Source organism: Takifugu flavidus, chromosome 3 (genome assembly GCF_003711565.1).
Source record: "Takifugu flavidus isolate HTHZ2018 chromosome 3, ASM371156v2, whole genome shotgun sequence".
Classification (NCBI taxonomy): Eukaryota; Metazoa; Chordata; class Actinopteri; order Tetraodontiformes; family Tetraodontidae; genus Takifugu; species Takifugu flavidus.
In genome coordinates this window covers 13,665,464-13,683,263 of record NC_079522.1, presented here as the reverse complement: position 1 = coordinate 13,683,263, position 17,800 = coordinate 13,665,464, and the positions used below count along the sequence as shown (strand labels likewise).

General features: G+C 44.9%; 2 protein-coding genes and 1 long non-coding RNA gene across 20 annotated transcripts in view; 1 reads left to right on the top strand and 2 right to left on the bottom strand.

Moving 5' to 3' along the window:
* Nucleotides 1-2,937: 2,937 nt before the first annotated feature.
* hpxb (hemopexin b) lies at nucleotides 2,938-6,229 on the top strand. Its single transcript, XM_057027941.1, has 10 exons — nucleotides 2,938-3,084; nucleotides 3,556-3,578; nucleotides 3,670-3,786; nucleotides 3,869-4,026; nucleotides 4,452-4,605; nucleotides 4,841-5,053; nucleotides 5,139-5,231; nucleotides 5,340-5,470; nucleotides 5,549-5,696; nucleotides 5,819-6,229. Exons 1-10 carry the CDS (start codon nucleotides 3,020-3,022, stop codon nucleotides 6,043-6,045), a joined length of 1,329 nt encoding a protein of 442 aa, XP_056883921.1. The 5' UTR covers nucleotides 2,938-3,019; the 3' UTR covers nucleotides 6,046-6,229.
* On the bottom strand, nucleotides 3,864-5,958 carry LOC130523013 (uncharacterized). Its single transcript, XR_008949778.1, has 2 exons — nucleotides 5,825-5,958; nucleotides 3,864-5,702 (listed from the first exon to the last, which is right to left on the bottom strand). It is a non-coding gene; the product is annotated as an uncharacterized LOC130523013 (long non-coding RNA).
* A 3,166-nt stretch (nucleotides 6,230-9,395) lies between the features above and the next one.
* dmd (dystrophin) overlaps nucleotides 9,396-17,800 on the bottom strand; it is a 167,528-nt gene continuing 159,123 nt past the window's right edge. For 13 of the 18 annotated variants that reach the window (XM_057026107.1, XM_057026109.1, XM_057026112.1 and 10 more), the window contains 6 exons: nucleotides 15,942-16,007; nucleotides 14,177-14,335; nucleotides 13,421-13,664; nucleotides 12,928-13,042; nucleotides 12,753-12,842; nucleotides 9,396-11,541 (listed from right to left, as the gene is read on the bottom strand). In XM_057026107.1, the coding sequence (XP_056882087.1) occupies nucleotides 11,423-11,541; nucleotides 12,753-12,842; nucleotides 12,928-13,042; nucleotides 13,421-13,664; nucleotides 14,177-14,335; nucleotides 15,942-16,007 (793 nt within the window). In that variant the 3' untranslated portion in view covers nucleotides 9,396-11,422. Of the gene's footprint in view, nucleotides 11,542-12,351; nucleotides 12,378-12,752; nucleotides 12,843-12,927; nucleotides 13,043-13,420; nucleotides 13,665-14,176; nucleotides 14,336-15,941; nucleotides 16,008-17,800 lie in introns of all 18 variants that reach the window. The other 5 variants (XM_057026114.1, XM_057026123.1, XM_057026115.1 and 2 more) reach the window with 4 other exon arrangements.

The window sequence follows — 17,800 nt, the reverse complement described above, 5'->3', positions numbered from 1 at the left end:
GTTCGAGTCGTGCAGTCACTTGTTGACCAGCAGCTCAGAAAAATTGGACAACTTAAGGAGCAGATCCAAAGATGGGGCAGTTCTGCTGGACGAGCAAACAAAAATCAGCTGCAAAGGGGAGTAGCGGAGGTCACCCAGCCATGGGAAATCTCTTTAACCCTGAAGCGGGTTAGTTTCTTAACAAACCCTGGATCCAAAGCTTTGAGAATGGGCGAAGTTGATGTTCGTGAGCAAAACATGACCTATCCAATCGGTGTCTGTGGTGTCCAAGGGCAGAAATGTGCTCTGCACTCAGGGGATAAAGCATTCTCAAATACAACCCCTCTTGAAATCCGAAAGGAGCCCCCACCAAACAGAGCGGGACAAAGGCACAGTCCGGAGGAGAGGAGTAAGTCCAACGGTGGAAACACGCGGGTTGTCCGAAAACTACGTCTGTCGAGCTCGACGGAGGACGAGGAACACAAACTGCCTGCCGTAACATCTCCCCCACCCAGAGGCGTGTCCGAGTCATCTCAAGAGGAGGAAGTGGAGTCTGTGTGTTCAGACCTTTTCCCTGCCGTCCCACCAGTGTCCAGTCAAGGGGAATCTGGAGATGATGAGTCTGATGGAAGACAAAGGGAAAAAATGAGGCGGTCCACGCTGAAGGGGAAGAAGAAGCAAAGGGCTGCCGTCTTGGTCTCGCTTAATGAGTCCTCCCGCTCTCTTGATGAAACGGACGGAAGAAGCGACAGCGTGGCAGCCAGCCCTAAAGTTCAAAGGTCAACCCTGAGACACAGTCTGACGGAGCTCTCAACTGGACACCAGCCACGTCTCCCCAAGGGCTCACATGAATCTTCGGTGGACAGCAGCAGCGAGGACTCCTGCTCGACCTGCACTGGGAGCACTGCAGGCAACGGCCCCCACCAGCAAGAGAGCTTCTGCTCAGTTTCTACCTGCCAAGTTCTGGGGCAAATTCCACCTTTGGTTAATGGCAGCAAGGAACATAGAGAACTTAGAAAGGTGACGCGGGTGCATCTCACCTCTGAATGCTCAACGCTTGAGTACCAAAGCTGTACTGAATGTGACACAAGTTCAGATGAACTAAGACTTAAAGCATGTTGCTCCAAAAGTTCCGATTCCACCTGCGTCGGTGGAGCTCTGTCGGTCTCCACCATGGAAGGTAACATTCTACAGCAGCGTCAGGAATCACAGCAGCTTCATGAGACTCCTGAAGAAAGAGGCGCACCATCTCTGAAGGAGCAAGGGGATGAAGGTAGCTCCGCTCCTCTGGATTCAGCTCATCTCATCAAACAGTTTGGGAGGCAAGGATCCGGCCGCACGGATTTCAACCTCCCGACCGGCGTCCACGCCAACGCCAAAGGTCAGCTGTTCGTGGTGGACTGTGGCAACGCCCGCGTCCAGGTAACCGACCTCCAGAAAAACGTCGTGCAGCAGGTATCTCCTTCGGGATCAGAGAGGTCTTCCCGCATCTGCAACTACTTCGATGTGGCCGTGAACTCCAAGGGCCTCATCGCTCTGACGTGTGCGGCTGAACGGGCCGTGCTGGTGTTCAGTCGTCATGGACGCCTCCTGCAGACGTTTGGAGGCTCCACGATTGGATCTACTAATGAAGAGCTGGATGCTCCGAGGGGGGTGACTGTTACCCGTGAAGATGAATTCTTAGTTGCAGACATAAAACGCGGCTCTCTGACTTCCCTCAAGCTAGATCCTAAAACTGGTGTCAGACTGGAGCGCACGGTGGTGACGGGCTACCACAGACCATACTTGGTCGCAGCCTGCATCAGCACTGGGCTCATAGCAGTGTCTGAACGAGGGAATGAGACCGGACGGGTCGCGTGTATTCGAGTTCTGGAACCCGGATGGAACACTATCCGTATACTGGGCGTCTGCTCCGGCCTGGGACCTGTTCTCACCAGCCCTTGGGGCCTTGGCATCGACAGCGATGGTGATGTGCTGGTTGCTGACTGGGGCAAGCAGCACCACCGCGTTCTTCTCTACCCGGCCACAGGGGTGGGCTGGCCTCTGGTGACCGATAACCTGAGTAGCCCAAGAGGGCTGGCACTGCTCCCCGATGGTCACATGGTTGTTTCAGACAGCATGAACCACTGCATTAAGATCTACCGCTATAAATAAACTACAGAAAGAGCTAGATACAAATACAAAATTATTAATGTCCTCTCAAATATATCTTAGATACCTTTGACTATTCTACCTCCATTGTGATCAGCTTTGATGAGATTTTTAATCCCTGACCCCACTTGTTTGACGATAGTTAGTCAATAGAGTGCAAAAGATAGTTAAAAGTACAAGCTAAAATCAATAATGCATGCTATGACTTAGTGTGTTTCAGTTATTTGTTGTTCTCTCATTTATCTGCAGTAAAGCTTGGCAGATCAGTTTTTGGATGAATCCCAATTAAATCCTGAATGTGCTGTCATCATTCAGTGCATTACTGTGTTAATGGGGTGTCAGTAGATTAGCTGGTTTATGACAGAGCGGGCTTTAGAATTGGTTTTTCTACTGTTCACCACGTATAATAAAACTCTGAAATCTGATTTTTCATTATTTCTTTTGTTACTGTAGAGGTTAGTTATTGCCCAACATGAAAGGTTAGATGGGAAAATGATTCTTTTTCCCAAAAAACATCTACGTTGCTTCATACTGTGGTTCAGCAAACAGACAGAAAGTACGTTTGCCAAGTGAGTAATCACCGTAGTAAAATGTTGTCATCCTGTCCAAGGCACTTGTGCTTCGATGTTCAAAGGGAGGTGTTAATTTTCACGACTAAAAATGTCTTCAAGCATGTTTTATATTGGAGCTGTAACAAACAGAATAAAGCATTCTGTACAGAAACTCCATTTTGCAATGGCAAAAGTTCCAACAGCCTGTCAGTGCAAACAAACAGCCCAGACACTCACACTGCAAACACACTTTCTTCTATTGCCCAACCGCACATGCTTCAGTATTAAAGCAGGAATTGAGCTGCTGGACTCCACAGCCAGACCCAGAGATCGTCACCATGGACCTCTTCAGCAAGACTCTGCTCCTGTGTTTGCTCCTCATCCTTACTGATGCAGCACCTGCGTGAGTATTCGGCTCCTCTCTCATGTGGGAATTTAGCCCAAATAGATTAGCATACAGTGTCTTTATTCTCATTGTTCCAGTACAATGGAATTTAATTCTAATTACAATTTTGTGCAGTTGAAGTGCTGGAACATAAATACAGAAAATAAGAATAAAGGAACTGTAAAAAAAAAACAAAAACCACATTAAATTTCATCGTACCTACACCATGATAAAGACATTTTATCCTGCTCAATATACTTTAGGGTTAAAGTCATTCCTATTTTAGGCTTCTGCTGAGTCACTCATTTAGTATATGAATGTTTGTCTTTTCACAAAGTCCATCATTTGGATCAATTAAACAAATACCAGAGTGCAAAGTCATCATATTACCTCAGAAAAGTGCCCTCGCTGACCTCCTGTGACAGTGATTTTTTTTTAGAAATGGCACGCAAATCTAATAGGTGCTTTGCTTGTTTTAATCCTTTCTAGGCCCCAAGATGCAGCAGAGAAAGGTGGGCTACATTTTTGTTTCAATCATCTTTTCACTGAAAACACAAAAGCACATCATTCATATTTATTTGGATTCCTGTGACAACATTCCAGACAACATTTCTGAAGTGAAAGAAGAAGATTCCGGTCCTGCTCTGCCAGACCGGTGTGCAGGAATTGAGTTTGACGCCATCACTCCTGACGAAAAAGGAAAGACTTTGTTCTTCAAAGGTATTCTATACGTTTGTTTCTTTTTACCTGACGCTTTACGCATTTTGAGACAAACTTCCTATTTTGCATGGAATGCACACAGGTGCCTACATGTGGAAGGATTTTCATGGACCAGCACAGCTTGTCAGCGAGTCCTTCAAGGAAATTGATGACATTCCCAACGCTGGCCATATCAGTGCTGCCTTCCGAATGCACAACAAAGCCAATCCAGATGACCATGACCGCATTTACCTCTTCCTGGTACTATAGACTAGCTATGCAGTGATTATTTTAGAGATTCAAACCACAAAGCCTTCTTTGCATATTTATTTTCATGAGGGAGAAATAGATATAGATTATTAACAATTGGTGGTGCTAAACACGACAGCAGAGGTTTTGTTTTGGGGTCTGGGGCAGAAATAGCAGAACATCGGACATGTTTCATATGTTTGACAGATCATACATGCAACAGATTAACACAAGATCATCTTTTAGTCATTAAATCAGAAGGCTACCCTATTTTTAATTATTGCTCTTATACGGACATAATACATCTGATTTTCTAGAAATGTAATACATTTCCATACGTTCTCAACCACATGTGAAATGTAGGAGAGTTGGCAGATAGCCACAAACCACAAGGCCTATGCAACAACTGATGTACAACATTATGATCTACCATCTAGGAAGACAAGGTGTTCAGCTATTATGAACAAGTCCTGGAAGAAGGCTATCCAAAACATATCAATGAGGAATTCCCTGGTGTTCCCACACACCTGGACGCAGCAGTGGAGTGCCCCAAAGGAGAGTGTATGGCTGATTCTGTTTTATTTTTCAAGGGTACGTCAACATGAGCGCAATATACAGTAATGTACAATGTAATATGTGTAATGTACTACTGCCCCCTAGCGAAACAAATTGGCAACTGCAAGAGTGAATACTCGTGCGTTAATTAAAAGCAAACACAACTTAAACTTTGCCCCATACAACTCATCAAAGCTGTTAGAGAGAGTTTAAAACCATAATAGTAACAACAATACCATTGACAGCACCAATAATGATGTCCTACCAACAGGACAGGATGTTCACGTGTATGATCTGAGCACCAAGACAGTGAAGACCAAGACATGGTCCCACCTGCCTGCTTGCACCTCTGCTTTTCGCTGGCTGGAGCACTATTACTGCTTCCATGGACACAACTTCACCAGGTTCAACCCAATATCTGGAGAGGTGAACGGAACTTATCCAAAAGATGCCCGGCATTACTTTATGAGGTGTCCCAACTTTGGTGAGTTCATCCTCGCCAGCCCGTCACACTCGTTTCAACCTTTAAAAACGCACTCAGTAATAAAGTTGCTTTATATGACTCGCAGGACACGGAGGTGGCTATAACATCCCTAAATGCAGTGAAGTTAAAATAGATGCCATCACGACTGATGATGCAGGAAGAAAGTATGCCTTTGCAGGTAAATTGGGGCACTTATTTGCATTAAGCCACTACTCTTGGCGTTACATCTCAGGCGTTTCAATCATGAATGCTGCAAGCTTTCACTGTTCACCGTTGACCTCCACAGGACCCATCTACATGCGCCTTGACACTCGCCGGGATGGTTTTCATGCCTTCCCGATCACTCGGATGTGGAAGGAGGTGGTTGGAAAAGTGGACGCGGTATTTTCCTACGGCGACAAGATGTACCTAATCAAGGTAGATTTCCCTTCCTTCTCTGACACGAAACCATTAAAGCTGTGTACAAATAAGTTAAGTTCTGACACAACGTTGCAGGGTAAACAGGTTTACATCTACAAAAGCGGTGCTCACTACACCCTGGTTGAAGGCTATCCTAAGACCCTGGAAGAGGAGCTTGGGGTCGAAGGACCTGTGGATGCTGCTTTCGTGTGTCCGGGCCAGCACACGGTTCATATCATTCAAGGCAAGTCTACACTTGGTCAAGTCTTAAGTGACAATAATGACAAGGCACAGGCATATCAGTAAAAAAAACATAGATTTACTTGTTCATAAATAACAAACATTTTCAACCATCTCTTTCGACAGGAGAACGATTTCTTGATGTTTCATTAACGGCCACACCCAGGGTTGTTGCCCGAAACCTGCCCTTCGTTCTGTCCGACATTGATGCAGCCTACTGTGATGCAAATGGAGTCAAGTTATTCAGCGGCTCCAAGTATTATCAATATCCCAGCGCCACAATACTGGCTTTGAGCAAAATTGCTGCTCTTGCAGAACCTATAACCTCAGAAATGCTGGGCTGCCGAGATTAACAATGTGTGTTGGCTTCACAAGACATAAATACAACAGCTACATCTTCTGTATTTTACACAAAATGATCAATACCAGTGCAAACAAAAACATACTGGAGCAAGAAGCCACCAGATCCTGTGCAGCCACTGTTGCGCAACAACAATTTATCATCAAATAAAATTTAAAAAATGTAAAAAAAAAAAACTACTCAGCGATTTTTGTGGTATGTTTGGTCACTAAGAAGTGGAAATTTTGCAGGGGGAAGACATTGTGTGACGGGTTTACTTGCGCTAATGTCGACATCAACCACCAGAGGGCGCAACAGACAAATGAATGTTTCTCCCAGATCCTATTAAACGTCAGTGTTTGTGCAAGGGCCTGATTCTAACCTCGCTGCTGACCCCATTGCTGACAGCCACAGCACAGCTGTCAACCGCTGTGAGAAGCTGCCAGTCCTTCTTGGGGGATTTTAACATGGGCGACATTACCCTGTAACTGGCTGGCCTGCAGCAATATGTCATAACTCTATACTATATTACTATATTATGTCATAATCCCACTATATTACAGCACACCTGGACTGAAAATCATGACCACAATGCCCCCCTACCCCCCCTTCTCATGCCAAGATGCAGGTCACATCTGAAAACAGGAAAAGCCACAACAAGCGCCACCAGGGTCTGGAATAAAGACATATCAGCAACAACAAGGGGTTGTTTTGAGTTAACGCTGACAGATGGATCACCGAGGACGTGAAAATCTCAATGGTCCAGAAGAGGAAAAGCTTTTCTGTAGGCTCAGAGTGGGGAAATGGGAGACGGGGGGGAAGCCAAGCTGCTTAAATCAAATAGAAGAGTAGGGTGGAGCAGAAATGACCATCTGGTAATGAGAGGGAGGCATGGCAGGGCCTTCACGCCATGATGGGCAGGTCCCCCAAACCCATAGTGGCAGATCGCCCAGATGCTGCCTCCTCACAGACCCATTAAACCACTTCGATGCCCACCAAACACCTGGACCTCACTGTTGGTCATCAGCTTGTGACCTCCATCCTGTCGACCCAGACATAGTTGCTGGCTCTGACAGGCTCCTCAAAGAGCGCCACGCTCAGCGAGGTGCATCGTCTGCTCTGACTGTGCACTCAACCAGTAGGAGCAATCCACCATAGCTCCAATACCCCCCAAAAAGTCACATTTGGATCCCTGAGGCCACTACAAACTGGTTTTCTTCTGTGACGACAGACCACAACAGGGCGTCATGCCTCCTAAGGAGCTGTGCTGCGGAGCCAGCCGTGTTCCAGGCCCACAGTATCCAGGGTCAGCAGCTGGACCAGGTGGAGGTCTTTACATCTCCGGGGACAGAGGTGGACACCTGCCTGTCCTTCACACGGCGGTGAGGCAGAACAGCGCCCCCACCTGTTGGGGGGGCTCATCACAAGTCAGCAGCCGCATTTTAACACCGATTAACGGCTCAATTCAGTAATTCAGCCTGGTCCAACCTTCTCACCGTTGACTCCACCAGAAGTTGCCCTTCCAGCACCGTTTACACTGAATCTGATGTGCCAGAAAAAGCAACTATTATGTTGTCATTTAATGACTACAAGCGGGACGATTTAAAACAAGCGACTTCAGGTAAACGGAAAACAACGCGTGTAAGCAGAAATTGTTTTCCAATTATAAGATACACAAGTCTTCCAAATTCCAAGCCAAATTTAATAAAAAAAATATTAATAGCGTTATTGCAAGCTGCTCATAAGAATATCAAAGCCACACGAAGGGAGATTTGGACTTTAAACGCACCGAAAAGGAGCTTCGAACAAACAATTCTTATTCTGTCACCAGCTGCACACTATTGAGCCATATTACTTGGACCGACTTATTCATCTTATTTGTGGGTTTCAAATTGGTCAGGCTCCAGTTTTCTTGTTTCACCGAACAATAATTCCCAGCTGGCATTAATAATTCCCGTTAGTCAGGCTGCTCCCGTGTTTGGCGTCTCCAATCACCTTTGGCCTTTTCCAGTTTGTCTTTATTCCGGGTTCGTGTCCAAACTTGCAGAAGTAAACCACCAGAATTAGTGGGTGGTGGTAGTTCAGTCTGTTGGGAACTGGGCTGAGAATAGGAGGTGTTCTGGTAGAAGGTGCTGCCGAGGTACCCTTGAGCAAGGCCAAAAATGCTCATATGGGGCCCTGCGACGAACTGGCGAGTTATCCAAGGGTGGACCCTGCCTTCACCCACTGTGTACCCTCCCGGGACCCCCAAAGGGATACAGCGGGTAAGGAGGCGAGACGAGGCCACCGGAGTCGCTTTCAAACTTGGCGCTGCGGTTCAGAGTTGGGACTTCCGCTTTTATCCGTTTATTTGGCGACATCTAGTGGCGAACGGACAAAGTACACACGCCTTTTCACGACTTCGATGGGACACCAAAGATTTACTCACGTTTTTGGACACTGAAGTTGATTGTGAAAATGAATATTCAGTGCATCAAAATATCCCTCAAAATACATATTTTAACTGTCAAAACACACAATCTGAAATGTGAATCCTGAGGTTGTATTCCGTAAGTGTATAATGCAGAGCAATACATTTATTTCATTTGTGCTTTAGGATTAAATTCTCGAGCAGCTGAACGAGGTAATCCAAAGTATTAATAACATTTATTTTTTTTACAATGTGTCCTAATATATGTGTGTAAATTACATACCACCATAATATAATCGAATCAAGCACATTTAAACCCTTGCTGAAAATTATATATTGCATTTTGATTAATGCTAATATGGACCTGCTGTTCTATTAAATCAGAATGGCCTTCATACATTTCACTACAGGTATAATAGATACAGGATTGTATAGCAGCAGCAGGCCGAACAATTATTTTTCATCGCATAGTTGCCATTTTAAGATCTGCATGTGTTTGCTGGCTCACAGCCTTGCTTCTTGGCACTTTGCTGCTTTTCTTGGCCTGGTTTGTGCCACAGACTTAGGAAAGGAAACGGTCTGACAGATTGGAAACGACTCCGAATGAGCCTGAGGTGAATCTGAGCTGGATATCTGGGACATGCGTAAACTCCCTTTTGCAAAGTAGTTTCTCTAAAATGAGACAGATTTCTTGAAATATGCCCAGTTGAGCCGAAATCATGCTTCATAAAACACGGAATATCCCCCCTCATGCTACTTTAAAGACTTATTTAAACAGACAGCCCACTGGTGCACTTTTGGCTTGCCTGCTCTTTCTGCAATTTTGCCTGCAGACTGGCGATCAGGATACTTATTTTCCACGTTTCCCTCACTCCCGACAGTTGAACACAAGAGAAAACACAAATCTGAGAGGATCTTCGCTGTTGGAGGAACGACAGACCAATAGAGGCCAATCAAATGAACATAACTGCGTGCTTTATTGATACACAGTAAAGCATTTTATAATACAGTAGTAAGGCATATATTTGGTGGAGTCTGATATGTTGCGAAGTATCGATGTAATATTGGGGAAAAAGCCAAACAAACGTGAGAATGAAACAAAAGTTGAAAACCTAAAGAATATGATGCTCAAAGAAACCCCAACAAAACCCACACGTATGTGTATCGGTCACCACAGTCTCCTGTGAGTGTTACACATTAAATAAAGATGGAGGTGATTTAGTCACACGTGCAAATATCAAACACCTCACACATCACAAAAAGACCAAATGAAACAGTGTGTTACCCCTCTGCACTTAAAACAAATGCTTGTCTGAGTTAGTCAGTAGTGTGCACAGACCGATTCGTCTCAAAATGATAGTTTGTACTGATTGTAAATGCAGCAAATGCATCTGGACACTCGAAATGGAGACTCATACAGTGCAGTAAGATCAGAGCCTGTCACTGGGTAATCTGATGCGACTCGTGCCAGGCAGTAATATTTGATAAGAAATCTGATGGGATACTGCAGATCAGACTGACAGCTCACGCGAGGTAGTGGTAACGTTACCGGGCTTATTAAAACTCCCGTCTTTTATGTTTGAATCATCTCAACAGAAGAATTTTGTCAGCCTTGTAAAACTTCTCCCAGGACAAAAACCTCAAAAACCAGTGTAGCGTGTACGGGCCTACAAATCCTGACTGCAACAACACTTACATTTTATTGAGCTGTACATGTACAATGTTACTTTTTTAATATTTTATCAAGGACAGACACACCACTGGAAAGTGAACATTTCGAGCTACAAATATTCCGCTTTCAATCTCTGCTCCCTTATAAATGACTTTGGAATATTAAAAAAATGTATTTATTGTAACTATTGTCATTACAGGTGCGATGTATATTGATTTTGAGGGGAAAAAAATTTCATTCAAGACTGCGCATGGCAGCAGACAGACATCGCCTAATTTAAAAAGTGCCTGCAACATCAGGTATTGAAAGAACCCAAATGGTACCTTTAAAATTAAAGTGCAGTTCATGCAATTATGCATGTGAAAAGCAATTTAATGGTTACAGAGGTAAGATGATTCTGTAAAAACTGATTCAACTGGCTGAGAGAAGAGTACACAGTAAAAAAACAAAATAGTATTAAATATGACTGGCAGGTATATTAAATGCTGTCTTTTTCCATTCAGCTGACCATGTAGTCTCCTATATCCCCAATCATCCAGGGGATTTGCAGAATCATTAGTGCTGACTTCCCCGATTTACTTCAACACGTCTGCTGATACCCAGCTTCACCACAGGGTGGCGCTTTTTTTGCAGATCCCTCGTGTACAAATAGTACGGACAGTAGTACAAATATTATGAAAAGATTTTACAGCGCTCATCCTCCAGGAGTTTAATTCTGCACAATGTTTGTTGGCTTTGAACTGCTGATCTGTGTCAGCACTGAATAACTCCACTTTACTGCACATGCTACACTGAATGTACTCCGGCTGTGGACGAGAGGTTGAAAATAATTAAATGGTCGGACGGCTTAGTGGAAGAGTGGAAAATTTAAACATGGCATGTGACAAAACACACACACTCACACACAGTACACATACAACAGACTGTAAAGATCCAGGATGCCTGCATTACCTTGACAGTAGTGTACGCTGTTATAAAAGACATTTTCCTCTTTGAAAGCACCCTTATGGTTACAATCAATCTTTTCTTTCATCTCTTGTTTTATACAATTGCATAGAAGTTTAAAAACCAGCCTCTGTTAATAATAAAACAACTTCAGGACATTTTAAGAAACTACTGAAATCTACAAGTTATAATGTTTCTTTTGTTTAACGTGTCGCTGCTTAATCCTTCACAAAAATAGACATCATATATTCTCTTTGTAAACTGTTTTCCAATCCAGTTGTTTTGACTAGAAAAGCATGCAACAGGTAAGTAGGGGAGGGACATACGGCCGAGAGTTAATGGGGCAACAGGGAGAGGGCGGGATCATAAGGGCAGCGCCTCGGGCTGTTCGGCGCTTTGCTCGTCTGTCATTATGCTGACAAGTGACTCCATGGCTCGGCCCAGGTCATCGGCCATGTGGAACAAACTGCCGATACTGCGACCTGGAGGCGGAGAGGCAGAAAGTAAGAACATTTGAGTGACAGCGCACACTTACAATGCTAAAACAATGTTTACAAGCCAGGCGCCCGCTAATGTTAGCAAAGCTGAGACTAATAGGATTAGTGTCACAGCTGTGCTGTGTTGCATTCACACTGGACCCGAGTATCTGTAGGACAAATTAGACATAAAGTCTGATTCTTTACCCCATGTTTGCCCTGATGGGAAGTCTGAACTCTGCTGAAATGCATGACTAAAAGAAAATGACACTAACTGCTTGACTTTTCCGAGCGGTCACAACATTTATGCAAACATTTGCTGTGCAACAACGGATTATGTCAAAACTAATTCCTTAATATTTTACTGTGTCTCCAATGAGGCTGAGATTCTGTGACACACACACATGGTGGTGGCCTAAATGCAATCATACAGCTCAACATCTTTTAGACTAATACAAACACTAACTAGTGACAGAGCAGAGTGGTAAACAGGCTGATGACTAGAGGAAAACCTGAGACGATACAGTTGTGCCACCATCTTCTGCACTGTGAGGAACAGAGCAGGGGTGTGACAGCACGGAGGAAATTAAACAGAGAGGGAAGCAGCGAGGACAGATATTTGATTTTCCACATGCATCACCGAAGCCAAACGCTTTCATTCAGTCCCGTCTTGTTTTCTACTCGCTACGGTGGCATCATCAATAAGCCACATTATTAGCAGGCAAAGCCATGTTCTCTTCTGGACCACAAGCGGTTCAGAAGTCTGACACGGACACAGCTGGGAGCGTGGGCAGAGGAGAAAGATAAGCAACTAACCTCTCACAGGTGTCCCCTTCTCCCTGCTGGGTCACAGACAAAAAGAGGAAAAATAGAGAAGAAAGGAAAGAAAGGATAAACACAATCAGCCAGGAGTTGATCACAAAGAGGAAAGAGGAGGCGTGAGACGGCAGCTAATATTTCGCCGCATCAGAAGAGTCTCGATTCTTCAGATGTGGCAGAGGGTCCTTGTCACACACCGGCTCTTCTAAAACTTGTGTTATACTGAAATGTTCATATGTGTCTTTATGCTAATTAGCAGATTGAACACGTCACAGGATTTAATCAATGTTCGACCCTGTTTTTACATCACATCACATCTGCGTTTGCCGACTGCAGCGTTCCACTCGGTCTGTAAGACATCACATTCAGGATTGGACGGACTGCCTGGTGTTTCGTACCCTGGCTGTGAGGAAAAGAATTGTTCAGCTGCTCCATCACTTCCTCCAGCCCAGATGCATCTTGGGAAGGGCTGGACAGCTCGTCATCACCTGACACAGGAAACAGGGGGTTGGGCTCATGGTAAACGAGCAGGTGAGTACGCGTGCGCCTGTTGGTGTGCGACTGTGTGTTTACCCATTGTGTCAGTCGTCTGGCTGGCAGCCACGCGGAGCAGAGGGAGGGAGGAGTCGGAGCGCTGGGAGGAGGTGGAAGGAGAAGACAGGGCTGTGCCGTTCACCTTGGAGTCCGTCTGAGCAAACGTGTGAGAACGGCGTCATGTTTCTCAGATCTTGAAAGAATCATCAGTCTGACTAAGGTTCAGAATTCTGTCAGAACCCTTTGTATCCCTGACATTTTCCATAATTGCATTTCTCATTTGAATCGTCTCAAATGTGGGACAGAAAATGGAAACTGGAGTGAGCATACGCCGCGTGGTCGCATTAGCTCCAACGCCCCCTGTAAACAGCAGGGGGCGCTAATAGTTTATTTAGGTGTTGCTACTGCAGAAGAGGAGGAGAATGAGATGGAAAAATGCTAAACAGTGTTTTCTGATGGTTGGAATAAAAAGGAAGCGTCGAGTCAGGGTGGAACTTGGAAGACGTGTGTGTTCCTGAGCGTTCCTGGGTACCTGCTCCAGCAGCTGTCTCAGCCGGTGCAGCTGCGACTCCAGCTGTTTGTTGTGGTCCTCCAGAATCTGCATCCGGGCCTCCAGTCGCCCTTTGTGCTGCCGCAGCAGCTTGGCCTCGGCGATCAGCTCGGCGTCTCGGGCGCTCTGCGGCGACACCGGCAGCATCTCCGGGGGCGACGGCAGCGGAGACAGGCCCTTCCTGTCGTGGGCTTTCTTCAGGCGGTCGTACTCGGACTGCAGCTTCCTGTTGGGCCAGAGGCGAGCGGGGAGTTTACTGAGAGGGACGGTTACTGACGGAGGTGAAATATCAGAGTGGGAGGAAGGTGAACCTTTGTTTGACTGATTAAACGGGGGGGGGGGGGGGGGGCAGTACACAACTGGAGAATGAATAACAACAGTGCTTCAACAAAGCCTCTGGATGGAGTAAACAAAGGCAGGCTAACGGATCAAATAGTGTATTTAGGGGTCACGCTCTATTAATTCATACTTTTGATTTCTAGGATGGATAAAACACACATTGACTGGCTGATTTTACAAAAGAAAAGGACTGAAGTTAAACCCAGACCGTTACAGATCACCATTCACCAGAACTATTTTCAAAGAAATCTGAATGAATTTTTTTGTACTCATACAAGGTAAATTAAAGTTAGACCTACATGATGAGCTCACCTGTACAACTACAGATCATTTTCAGCATCATTTCAGTCTTTTAAATTTAATTCTTTGCTTCCGAGATGGGCAGGAGAATCTGCTGACCTGTTCTCCTGTTCCAGGTCGTTGAGGACCCTCTCCAGCTCTCCCTTCTCCTCTGTTTCCATGGAGATGAGGATCTGGGCAGGGCTGCGGGGCTGGCTGAGAGGAGAGCCTTGGTTCAAAGACTGGCAGTAGTGCTGGATCAACATGTGCTCGTCATCGCTGCAGGCAAACACACACACACACACACACACACACACACACAGACCGTTGATGGCCGGAGACGCACCCCCAGTGCACGTGCACACGCAAACATACAGGAAATGAAGGAAAGCAAATCAGTCAGTGAATGAACCTGTAGTAGTCCAACAGAAGAAGAACAGAGTTCCCAACATGTCTGTCAGCAGACTGACCAATCAGGGCCCAGAGAGAACTTAAGTTACCAATAGTAACTAGACCTCCAGTAACTAGACCTATAGTAACTAGACCTATAGTAACTAGACCTCCAGTAACTAGACCTATAGTAACTAGACCTATAGTAACTAGACCTATAGTAACTAGACCTCCAGTAACTAGACCTATAGTAACTAGACCTATAGTAACTAGACCTCCAGTAACTAGACCTATAGTAACTAGACCTATAGTAACTAGACCTATAGTTAGGCTGCTTTCCCTACTCATTTCCTGTAATCAGCAAGGTAGCCTGCTTGTGTTAAATGTGCAGAACTGGAACATTTACTGGTTTAATCAGAAAAAATAAAAGATCCAGGAAGACTCAACTCTGAAGGTTGCAGAGACACATTTGAATTATGCAGCGGCATGAATCTGAAAATTTAATCCACGTAAAACACACCCGGTGATGCGATTCCAGTTAAAATAAATAAACCGGTGGAACATAAAATGCTTTTCATGTTTTGGGGGCTGCAGCAAAACTTTTCATGCTTTCTAGGGAGTTTAATATTTAATCGATGAAAGACTGCCGTCAAAAATCGAAAATAATTTCAAACTTATTTCATATGACTGACGTGTTTGGAAAGTTTTCAATTCCCAGTTGGTGTGAAGTGAATGTGCTGCAGGCTCACACACACTAAATGATTTAGACAGGTGTAAACAGGATTTATGAGATGAAGGTCATCTGGAGACTCCAGCTCTTAAAAAATGACTGTTGCTGTGGCATCAGCCACTTCAGTCGGCACATAAATAATTTTAGAGCCTGCAGATGTTACATGCCGTTTAATAAAATATAAATGGAAATGGGGAGGGAAACGGTGTTTAAACCTACAAGATGCTCCAGCTAAATCAATTCCTTTCAAAGGTTTTGCTACTTTCTCAGGGGTGATTCTGCTCCAAATGCCTGTCCACACACGGCAGGTTGGGTCTGCAAATTTAGCAACTCCAGCATTGAACTTTGAAGTTCTATTGTTTCAGCTTTTACTGTTAAAGGAGACTTTGTAGTTTCCACATTTGATAACCTGAATCAGTCTGCTAGCCTGTTAGCTTGGGAGCTAACATGCGCAGTAGAATGTTTCATTTTGCATGATTTGAATGCTTTGATTGGTGTAATGTCATTTCTGTTAACTGCCCCCCCCACCCCCCACAAGTCTAACAAGTCAGAGAAAATCCAATCCCATCACCGGAACATAAAACACAGCGGCGTTAGTTTTTTATGGAGGGTAACACACTCAGGAACCACAGTTACACTGACCACGCGTCAAGAGCGATTGTCACAACCAGCCAGTGGACACAAAGACGACAGAGGAAGTTCACACACAGCAAGCTGATCGATGGGAGGGAGGGAAGTAGGGAAAAACAAAAAAGCGGTTCTCACATGCTCTCATTGGGTGAGATACTGTCATTCAGATAAGAGCCATTACGATTCTCCATTTCTGCTAACCTGCAGAGGGGGAAGAAACAGAGCAGTCAGTCCCAACAACCAAAGGCTGCAGCAGGTAGCAGAGTCAAACACGGATGGACCTTTGCAGGCGGTATTTCCAGGGGGAAAATGGGGGAAATTGTTCTGTCGTTCTGTCCGAGTTTGTGTGGTTGGCGCGCTGTTATTTAACTCTGAGCAGAGGCAATGTTTAACACCCACGCACTGTCCAGTCCTCAACAACACGCTGCACCTCTTGCAGCTGCAAAGCTCTTTATATTTTATACAAGTTGGCTTATGTGGCCTCATAAGGTGCCTTATAAAAGTAGCATTGAGCAGACCTCTAACTCTCCACTGAGCTGGAGCTCTTAAATCTTCTACAGGTTTCTACTTTAACAGCGTTGTAACTGGTTTACTGGTGCATTAGTGCCCAACACTGAAACACTGCTGTACGTGAGCTGGGAGGTCCTTTATTCTATTGAAAATGGTTAATTAACATGCAACCATGGCAACCCTGTACTTCTGATGATAAAATAGAATTTATCTGATTTTGCATATCCTCAATAAGACTGATACACTTGTAAACATTATTTGTGTTAATAAATGATTTAGATAAGAAAGCAAAATAGTGTCTTTAAGAGACATTTATGATAGTGGTTGTATTTGGATCTGTGCTTCAGGAGAGGATGGTATTATTTATGAAAATTGGAATGTTTTGCTTTGTGAACAAGCCTCTTGGCTGCTCCTCTAACAGATCGACCGTGACGCCATAGCTGTGTGGGAAGAGCTGAAGATTTAAACTGTCCCGCTAATATCTACACAAGATCAGCGACACGGAGGCTGAGCATGTGCCCAAAAAAAGTACAGAGATTTTGTGGGTTTATCTGCGCTGTTAGGAAAAAAGAAGCTTGTCACTTGGCACCGAGTGTTTCAGCAGATGGAGTGTGACGCAACGTCACCCGCCCCGCGTGCTTGGACTGGTAATCTGCTCCACGCTACAGAAACAACAGATAACCTTGTGGTCTGGGGGGCATTTGGTTCCCTCAAGGCCTAATTATGTTACATCTTCACCTCACCGCTTGCTTTAATCTGCTGGATGCTATCTGCAGGCAGACAGATCGTGATGCGATGCTAAGAGCACGGTGCCGGAGGGGGGAGGGGGGGGGGGTGACTCAGCATGTGCTTTCATCAGCGCGTATGTATTTATATACGCCGTGTTTCAGTCCAAGGAAACTGCCAGTGGTGTCAAACATTCTCTTCATGCTGACTCCACAGAGGGATGGCAACAGCACCAGAGCGACTGATTCAACAACCAATTGACTGCCTGATTGGCTCATTGATTGGTTCGACTGCTTCTTGTCCCTCAGCGGTGGGGGTTTCTGAGGGCAGTGGGGTTGAAGGAGTGCTAAAATGTTTTATTGAATCAGGTCTGATTGACTCCGCTGCAAAAAGATATCGACGGCTTTTTCCTCTGCTCCCAGCCCGGAGTCGATGAGCTCTTTGAGCGCACATGCTAGCGTGCTGGATGGGTGCAAACAACATCTCAGATGCATTAGCATATGGACATACTGTGACTGCAGACCCACTTATTCAGCACCAAGTCAATGCATCTTTTTCATTATGAGAACAAATTCTGCCATATGCAAAGGAATATCTTGACATTTCAGTTCAGCCTTGTCTTTAACATTAATTTTGTATATATTTTTTTGAGAATATTCTGCAGTTACTGTATGTCTGAGATGAAAAAACAGCCAGTTGTCAAGTCAAGGTATCCTATTTTCTATATCAACATAAACAGTTGTGCATAAAATCCTTCA

Coding starts and splice junctions, on each gene's coding strand:
- hpxb (XM_057027941.1), top strand. CDS start 3,020: ATGGACCTCTTCAGCAAGACTCTGCTCCTGTGTTTGCTCCTCATCCTT. Junction 3,579..3,669: donor CCAAGATGCAGCAGAGAAAG/GTGGGCTACATT, acceptor ACAACATTCCAG/ACAACATTTCTGAAGTGAAA. Junction 5,054..5,138: donor TATGAGGTGTCCCAACTTTG/GTGAGTTCATCC, acceptor TATGACTCGCAG/GACACGGAGGTGGCTATAAC.